Source organism: Leptidea sinapis, chromosome Z (assembly GCF_905404315.1).
Source record: "Leptidea sinapis chromosome Z, ilLepSina1.1, whole genome shotgun sequence".
In the NCBI taxonomy this organism is placed as follows: domain Eukaryota; kingdom Metazoa; phylum Arthropoda; class Insecta; order Lepidoptera; family Pieridae; genus Leptidea; species Leptidea sinapis.
This window is the reverse complement of record NC_066312.1, coordinates 25810040-25820480: the sequence shown is the minus strand read 5'-3', so window position 1 is coordinate 25820480 and position 10441 is coordinate 25810040. Positions and strand designations below refer to the sequence as shown.

General features: G+C 37.6%; 1 protein-coding gene across 1 annotated transcript; it reads left to right on the top strand.

Moving 5' to 3' along the window:
- The first annotated feature begins 248 nt into the window (after positions 1–248).
- LOC126978466 (tyrosine 3-monooxygenase) lies at positions 249–10441 on the top strand. Its single transcript, XM_050827282.1, has 8 exons — positions 249–510; positions 7094–7205; positions 7377–7484; positions 7601–7642; positions 7759–8578; positions 9104–9230; positions 9353–9582; positions 9830–10441. The coding sequence occupies exons 1-8, from the start codon at positions 445–447 to the stop codon at positions 10002–10004; spliced, it is 1680 nt and encodes a 559-aa protein (XP_050683239.1). The 5' UTR covers positions 249–444; the 3' UTR covers positions 10005–10441.

Sequence of the window (10441 nt, the reverse complement as noted above, 5' to 3'; positions counted from 1 at the left end):
TATATTCGAAATGACATTAAAAAGAATTCGAAAGGGGTAAATTTTGAGAAAATAAACGCCTCCTACGCCTTTTATAGTGGTGGAGTGCAGAGCTGATGCAGTTGGCAGCCAGGAGGCAGCAGGTGGGAGGCAGCAGGCGGTTTGGCTGTGCAGGGCAGGACTCAGAGCGCGTGACGCATGCGCGCGACGAAAGGCATACGGGGTGGGGGGCGCGCGAGCAACACTATTTAAAGTGTTGTGGCGAACCGTCATCATGCATTGGTGTGTTTGGCATCCGAAGTAGAGCTAGCTGTTGTAATACGACAGTCGAGTCGCAGACAGACAGGCACCCGCCCGTGGTCGAGACAGAAGGCTCTCGCAGACATCGCTAGTTGACTAGCCGAGCGAACAACGCACAGTGACCTCGTCAGCCCGTGTTCCCGTGATCGCCAGTGAAGTGCCGCCATGGCCGTTGCAGCAGCTCAGAAGAACCGCGAGATGTTCGCCATCAAGAAGTCCTACAGCATCGAGGTGAGCCCCGCCACCCTTCCTTCATTCATCCAGAGCTTGCAATCAGTCACATCCCTCCAACAAACATTACTCCAAGCGCCAATTCCGTTTTGTGACTTAAAACTTTACTTTTTCTCTTCTTTGTTTCACATTAATAAAATATGAACTAATTTTTAATTTTACATAATTTGTAAATCGGAAAGTGGCCGACCTCAATGGATAACTTTTGTTTGACTTTGTGCTTACAAGTGCTTTTTAACTGATTTAATCTGATTCATATTTTGATTCAAAGCCGGTTTAGTTATAAAAATTAACATCGCATTATTTTCATTACATATTTCAAATATTATTTTGCTAACACTGCTTATTTTAATGATAAAAAAAAATGTGACATTGATAATTTAAATGAACGGTCATCAAAGTGCTTATAATGAGCTTAGTGCGGAAGTTACAGCGGGTCAAGTTCAGATCTCGATTTAAGTAATTTATGCAATCTAACACGACACCATCCGAATTATTTAAGTTCTTGTTTGTCTTCATGTTCGCGTCACCGCGACCGTGACGTCACATGAAATACCTAATGTTGCTCTCGGTAACGTAACGGTCCCAACACGGTCGAAATCAAGTATTTAAATGATGTACGATCTACGTAAGGATACAACGTAGATAAAATCTTAAGATAATGAAAATAATAATAGATATAATTAATGTAAAGGGAAACCGATAGCATAAAATATCGTAAGCTTTTCTTAAATTATCTACAAAGTTCACAATAATTATTTACTAAAAAATTTACTTCTTCAGTCGTCATAATTATTGGACACTGTTGCGGGATTAATATTATTTTCGGAGCGGAAGTGAATGATCTTTGTCTAGTTCGTGATATATTTAAACATATTAATAACGTACGTATATATATAAATACATATTCTTGACGATTTTAATTTTTTTGTAAACAATACTGAATGATTTACCGATTATACATAATTTTATCCGACCTTTGTAAATAGCACGGCCGCTGTTAGATACATGACAAAACAGCGATCGGCCTTGTACCAACTACGAGTGTGTAACACAAACATAATGCTTAACACAAATGTATGTAGGTACTTCATAACAAGAGTAGGTACGCAGAACGCATAACGCAAGACGCTCGCCCATTCATAAACACATTGAAAGCAGCTCGTAGTAAATGTACTATATTATTATTATACACGGACGTCACAATAGAAAGAAATCGTGTGAAAGTGTTAATGAGGCGTGTTACGCTCGTCCTCTGTGTGACACAAGTTATTATCGTAATAAGCTCTAAAGTTCAGCACTTGGTATTAATTTCGGTGTGAACGCGGCACGCAGCTTTCACGTTTTTACAATCACGATTGTCGCGAGTCGCGAGTCGCGCACGTCGCCGGCCGCGGACGGACCCCGCGTGGTGACGCCAGCTCCGTGACGGAGGCTGTGTGTATGTCACATACATACACACACACACACACACACTCACACGCGCACGGCACCAGAAGACCGAGTCCACGTTCAAAAATAACACTCCTCACTTAATTGAAGTCATTATTGCATAAGATTAATTTCTATTGTCAATATTCAAGGCGCTTGGTGCCCTGGCCGTACCTGGTTACCTCATCTCGAACGAAGCAATTATGGATTTAGTCATTGTATTGTTTACAAACTAATTTATTTAATCTGTTTATTGTCTACGCTCATGCGAAGTATCTTGCGAACATTTCGGTCAGATAGCATTATTGAATATAAATTCCATCGCCTGGCTTGCCACCAGGAAGTCTCAAATACTTATAAGCTGCGTGATATATATAACTACGACACAATATTACGTAGTTTATATGTTATTTAAGGCCTGACTTCAATCGGCGAGCCAATAATGATAGAATCTATGTCAGCCTTGCGATGTTGTGTTTGTTATAAATGGCAAGTTTTTGTGCTGTGCGAAACGTGGTTAACTATAACTAACGTGTAACCATTAACGTATATTTTATAATTGAAACTTGAATGTCTGTATTTCCTTGAGTTACGAAGGTCGGTATGCTAAGTACTACACGTTCACCTGTACGCACGTATACCAATAAAACCACAATAAAACCATAGAGTATTCTATAAATAGCTTGGACCGCGGCAATACGAATTATAAAAACAGACCAAAATACGCTGTCCCTCGCCTCAAATAGTGCCAACATAATTCATATTAAAATCTTATGAAAGAGAGACTATTATATTTAATGGTGCAGTGTTTGCGACAAATAAGTATTTAGTTTAGCTTAAAGTGTAGATATTGGTATTCACCACGCTGGCACCACAGCGATACCCTTGACCGAGCGAGGTTGAATAAGCCGACGGTCAGGTCGGTAAAAAAAATCCGAGATGATACTTACTTGTAAGGTCGGCAAATCACGACGGTTTCATAATAATGGCACAATATTATTATTTGATAATCTTAATAATAATAATAATAAACTTTATTGGCAACATAATTACAGTGCTTAAAATAGGTCATATATATAATATAAAAAGGAACCTTTAGTAAAAAAGTAATTTCAACATAATATGTAAACTAAAAATATATATATTTAAACAAGCTAAACTTAAACTATAAAGAAAACTTAAAAATAATTAAAACAGACCTAGTGTAATTGAAAAAAAAAGGAAAATTTGATGAGCAGCAGTGCAATAACTTTAGTAGAGCCAATCGGATTTTTGCCAGTTGAATTATTGTTATGTGTTTATTACATAAATTTAAAACATAACATTGTTAATTATTGCTTATATATTAGTTGATCTATGGACAAATTATAAACGAACTGCATTCAAGGTAACGCGATAATTCCGTTCAAGCATACTTAATAATTATTTACAATTCAATAATAATAATGAATACTCTTTTTAACGGTTCATACTTTAAATCCCGAGAGATTCGAACGGTGTTATATAGATTAGAAGTTCGTTGATATTTAAATTCATAGGTTTCACCAAAACTCTTCGTAGAAATGTGTTTAAACAAATTATAGTGTCAAAACTTTTCACTATTAATACTCTCAGCTTTAGGGCCAACAAGCAACCATCAAACGTTTTTTGCGAAACTCTAACCATTAAGATTTAAATTGACTTAATTTATTTTATTTTCTGGAGAAAATCGATAATTGATTAAAAACCTTACAATACATTGTTCTGCTTAATATTATTGCAACATTGCCACAACAAATGATTATATAAAAATATGTCCACAATAATTACATTTAGTTCGGAAGAGGTGGAAACCTGTAGTTATCACAATAACGCGAACGTATTCGGTCTCCAAAATAAAATTTATGTTACCAAGTCGGACAATTTCAATTCAGATCGTTTAAAAAAAATTGATAAGAGTATTAGTCGGTATTGTAATGCGGATATCAATTAAACGATTTATAAATTTTCGAAATACAAAGCGGTCTAAAATAAATTAGGTGTGCGGAAATAATAGATTGCAATCTATAGAATCGAGTTAAAGGTTCGCCTAAGTGGGCCGTTCTGTGAATCCGGTTGGCGCGGCCTTGATATTATATTGGAGTGGACACAGACTGTAGAGTGAGCAGGGCTTACTGGTGTGCTGGTGTGGAGTGGTCGCTCGAGTTCGGACGATCGATGTACTGGGGGTCTATTACCAAAATCGAAAGCCGAAGTTTCGGTCCAAAACGAAAGAACGACGAACTTCGAATTAAATCCTATTACCAAAGTATTTCGGATCCGAATAGTGCGGACAGATTTCATTTCGGAACAATAGACGTAACCATAAAAAGTGACATTTTACTTACTTAGGATCATAATAATGTCAAACAATGAAAAGGTAAATATCAAGTGAATTTGGAAATAAGATAAACGAATGACAAAGTGTCTTATTGCGAACTTCGTATCGAACTTCGAATCCGAAACGCTTCCGTAATGGTAAAATGTACTATCTGTCAACCGATACTTCGTATTTCGATTATGGTAATAGGGCTGAGACTGAACGGGAGCTGGCTACCAGTTCCTATTGTATACGACTAAGTAAAGATCCTTAAGACAAACCCAACAACTCTATTAATGAAACAAGAGAGTTCGTCTCCTTCGTTCAAGTAATGATTGATATTCGATATACATTCGAGTACTTAAGTTACTAACTGTATTAAAAAAGTATGAGAGAACTGTACCAAAAGTAACAAGTTCTGTTGGACAATCATTCAACCGGATTCTTATTTAACAGACGATAAAAGTATTATTTAAATGATCTCTACATTTAAGTAATACTTTTATTTTATTTTACTTTTTTATATTTTCAAAACACCAAATCTATATTATAATATATAAAATGAAAATGGTCTTTCTTTGAGGCTCAATCACGCCTAAACTACTGATCGTATCGACATGAAACTACCACCATTCGATGCGAAATTTATCCTAGATGGTTTATGGCTACTTGGCTTAATTCTAACGTTTCTTCATTAATTTATTTCTTTTTAAAATTCGCGGGCGGGTACGGGTAGTCCTTTATAAGTATTAATTATTTCTCCTGACGTCGCTCTATTCAGTAACTCTTGGTCTCTTAATTTAAATTTGTCGTGGCGGCCGCGGCGAGGAGGCTCCACACCTACTGTGTATTCCGATCATGTATTTTGTTAGTGAAGAGGTCAACTTCATGCGAGATGAGATCGTGTTGAGAATTGCGAGGATTATTGTTTGTTGAGTCAAGGTGAACTCGATATCTGCGGGATACTCCTTGTAACGGACAATAAATTATTGTAAAAACATGAACGGCTACCAATGTAACCTACATTTTCTAATAATCACAGTGAGCGAGCGCTGAGGCCAACTTCAATAGTTTGACAGTTACGATCGACATTTACTTTACATATTAATCAACTGTTGTTATTTTACTGTTGTTATTTTTTTTTTCAAAGCCTTACAAAATTCGTGGAGCTAAACTTAATCTAAAGATTACTAATGACATCCTATCGGTGAAACAACTACAATAGTTACGATGATTTAATGTTGTTGAATTACATAATGAATAATATTATAGTTCTTATTCTTTAAGTAGGTACCTCTTCAGCAATGAACGTTTGATCTCAGATTTTCGGATCCGTCTTTTACACCGGTCTTCTTTTGTACTGGCCAGGTTAGATCAGGCTCGCTATAACGCGCTATTATGGTTCCTTGACACACATTCTCACAATCGTTGTAGTGCACTAGAGCCGTGGCAGTTTCTCGCCAAGTATCATCTCGCGATGTTCTTTTCCAGCATATAATATTTCAACTCGGCTTTCACTCAGTAATTGCTCGTATTTTTCATCCTAGGCATCAATATGAATACGAAAGCTATTTGTTCCAAAAGCATTAGAGAGGTTCTGGCCATATACTTGTTTCTTTAATTATTATGAAAGGTCTTAATTATTGCAAATATTGTAAATGGTAAACCATCGCGTACACACTCAAACTTTTATACTTACAAGAAACTCATAAATACATACCAGGTGTTTAATCAATACTGAGATTCATTTTATAAGTTAAAGGTAGTTTAATAACATTTTATCATAAATTCAAATTTAACAAAATATTTAATTTCTAATAATGACATATATAAAGGCAATCTCAATTAGCTGTAATCCGTGTCATTAAATACTTCTTTTGTAGATAATGTCACAGGAAAACCTTAATACGTAGACGAGGTCGATGTTAAATACAACTGGTATTGACAATGATAGAGCTATTGTTGAATAAAAATTAAGAAGTTAATATGCTGAGTTGCTTCCAGAAATTATATTTCATCTCACCTACATAATATTATAAATATTCAGAAATCATATATTAAAAATTATGTGTTGAGTTATTGTGAAATTATTATTCAAAGCAACTTTTTAAATCACAATTTCAGAATAATCTGATATAAAGAAAATAACGAAGTAAACTGTCAGATCCGAATCGATTTCCAATTTGCAGCCGAATAGGGGTCGCCACTCATCGGGAGAGAGCCGGGTGGCGTTGACTCGAAATTAATGTTGAGAGCTGTTTCCCATTTGTGTCGTGTAGACCCTCTCCACGTTTGAGCGATTGCTGATAACATCATTCACTTGTGAACACTGAACACCACTCCGTGCAACGAACGTTCATCATATTCTGTTATATTTTTAGGCTTCAAGTTATTCACAATATAGGAAATTGAAATTCCACATTATTATGTCTTTGTTTGCGACAAAGACGATTAGTTGTAAAACTTCAACTCCCCACATTGTTAATAATTAGGTCTATTGAAAGTCAGTGGTCCAGAAACGTGCCTTTGTACAATTCCATTTCGCGGCGTTTCCGTCGACTTCAGTGTGTAATGACAGCACTCTAGTCCCGACCACTCTCAGGAAATAAGCTTTGGAACTTCGTAAAAGCAATCCCCGTTCGCACATGAAATATAATACCACTAAACCGCCTTCATATTTATAAGAGGATTGTGCCTTTGATTCAAGTTATCCTTTAACACTATTATATAGCTCATATTTTTAGGTTTACTTTTATTTATTTTCCGCATGATGTTTGTATTATTTTTATGTTAGATGTTAATATTTTTTTTCAGAATGGTTATCCTTCTCGCCGTCGGTCGCTTGTGGACGATGCTCGCTTTGAAACGCTTGTTGTGAAGCAGACCAAACAAAGCGTGTTGGAAGAGGCTCGTGCCCGGGCTAATGGTTAGTATTGTAATACGCTGCCATTCGAAACTATCTGCTATAAAAATATATCTGAGTTTTAAACAAGCCATATTCATTTATTTTTATTACTTTTAATTTATAAATTCTATTTGTTTTAAAAGATATTTTATTTTGTTTTCTTATTATGATTTTTATTTACGCTTTCATTAGATTCTGGCTTCGACTCAGAATATATTCAAGATGGTGCCCATATTTCTAACGGAGACTATTCAACTACAGACAACGCCAGTCATCACGAAGAACCGAAACATCCTCTTGGTAATTGTTTACATATTTATTTAATTATCATTTTTTAAATCATATGTTACATTTAAGTTTATATTTTTTATTTTATTATTTTATAGTTTTTTATACTTTTTGTTATTATTTTATAGCTGATACAAACGCCAGCAATGACGGAGTAAAGAAAAATGAAGGTGAGTGTTGATGTATTATGAGTTATAAAAAGTAAATTTGAAACTTTAAATAACACGATGTCTATTGTATCTATGCTGATTACTATATACCAATTAATTGTTATTTTTTATTACAGATTATACTTTAACAGAAGAGGAAGTGGTACTTCAGAATGCAGCAAGCGAGAGTGCTGAAGCCGAGCAGGTCATTCAGAAGGCCGCACTTCTATTACGCATGAGGGACGGAATGGGCTCGCTGACACGCATCCTGAAGACCATCGACAACTACAAAGGAAGCGTCGAACATCTCGAGACTCGCCCGTCGCAAGCTGCTGGCGTGCAGTTTGATGCTCTCGTCAAAGTGAACATGACCCGGGCCAACCTGCTGCACCTCATCCGGGCTCTCCGCCAGTCGACATCGTTCGCGGGAGTCAACCTACTCACTGATAACAACCTCTCCAACAAAACTCCGTGGTTCCCTCGCCACGCAGCCGATCTCGACAACTGCAACCATTTGATGACCAAATTTGAACCAGAGCTCGACATGAACCATCCAGGATTCGCCGACAAGGAGTACAGGTCTCGCAGGAAGGATATTGCCGAGATCGCTTTTGGCTATAAATACGGAGATCCGATCCCTTCTATTGAATACACCGAGTCTGAGAACTCAACATGGAAGCGGGTGTTCAACACCGTGTTAGATCTGATGCCCTCCCACGCCTGCAAGGAATACAAAGCCGCATTCAACAAGTTGCAAGAGGCCGACATATTCGTGGCTCACCGCATTCCCCAGTTGGAAGACGTCAGCAACTTCCTGCGCAAGCACACCGGCTTCACGCTGCGCCCAGCCGCTGGCCTCCTCACGGCGCGCGACTTCTTGGCTTCGCTTGCATTCCGAGTGTTCCAATCCACACAGTACGTCCGCCACGCCAACTCACCTTTCCACACACCAGAACCGTAAGTATCAACAGATTCTATCTATTAGGTAAACACTGACCAACAATTGTGTAGCTTTATTGAAAGGAACTTATAACTTGTAGAAAATAACAATCTCAATTCTGTGTCAAACTATAATGATATTTTGATGACATATTTATTAGAGCTGAATGCTAATTTGTATATACAATAAGTGAATTTATAGTAATATAAGAAATATCCAATATAGTCAATATCAAAAGACCTCTTGTAAAATGAGCCTTAAAAGCTTCGTCAATTCCTATTATAATAGTCTCCACTCCGTGATGGAGCAGTAACGCTGTTAAAAGCATCGCTTGTAAATTTTAACTCAATTCAATGATAGATGGCTGAGTACCGCAGGGAACTTTTACCTTGTTGTACCGCGACAGAAATGCATTTTTATATGGACCTAAGTGCAAGTTATATTCCTAATTATGTTTTATTTTATATACTTTTATATATTTATACTTTTGAATACCTACTGTTGTTCTCTAACATCGATGTTCACGATTCAATATTTTCCAGTGATTGCATTCACGAGCTCCTCGGACACATACCTCTTCTAGCCGATCCTAGCTTCGCACAGTTCTCGCAAGAAATTGGTTTAGCATCGCTAGGTGCTTCGGACTCCGAAATCGAAAAACTTTCCACTGTAAGTTTTAGTTACCTATTTTAATGCATTTGCAATAAATGTTTGGGTTTTTGCAAGTACCCAAATACATTTGTATATTGCTCATTTCCGGTCAAATTAGTTATCTAATAATATTCTTACAGGTATACTGGTTTACCGTCGAGTTTGGTCTATGCAAAGAAAACCAGAAGCTTAAAGCATATGGTGCTGCACTGTTGTCTTCCATTGGTGAACTCATGCACGCTATGAGTGATAAACCAGAATTAAAGCCTTTCGAACCTGCTACTACATCAGTGCAACCTTATCAAGATCAAGAATACCAGCCAATTTACTACGTTGCCGAAAGTTTTGAAGATGCCAAAGACAAGTTCAGGTAAAGCATCATTAAATTTTTCAATTTTGGTCTTCATTCTATAACCATGACAAGATAAGAACATTAATTATTAAATACACTTGTACTCAACGCTGATAAAGTTTTAACTTACTGATATATAATTAGAAGCAAATGTCTAGATAATGATATCATTATTATAAAAGTTTGCTGTTCTGAAGTATGCATCAATTGGGTGCAGTTAAAATGTAATTATTTCGAAAATACAAATGGCTTTGTTTCTCCGCAGACGCTGGGTGTCCACAATGTCGCGACCGTTTGAGGTGCGATTCAATCCGCACACCGAACGCGTCGAGCTACTCGACTCGGTGGACAAGTTGGAAACTCTCATCTGGCAACTGAACACGGAGATGCTACACCTGACCAATGCCGTGAAGAAGATGAAGGGGTCACAGTTCCAGTGAATCCCAAGGCCGAGCACGAGCACGACTACGAGATTGGAGAGGAGAGGAGGGCCGCCGCGGGCGCCTCGTGTATAGCTAGTGATATTGTTGTAGCACATAGTGAGACTGTCGGTCGAGGTGTGGTGCGAGTGTGAGCGGAGTGCGGAGTGCGAAGTGCGGCGTGCGGCGTGCGACGTGCGTCCGGCTGCCACCGACACCGTCGCGGTCGGTGGTACTTCCTTGTCTTCCTTTTGTACCTTATTATTTATTGCCGAGCACATTGCCCGGGCCTCGAGCACCGCGCGGTTCCAGATTGCCCATTAATGGACCCGCCGGCGACGCCGAGACCACTACTATTATTAGTATTAATTTATAATTTAATTAAAAACACGACAAATAAACAATGGAGCACCAAAAAAGTTATAAAAATCAAACAGAAATAAACGAGTTTGAATTAA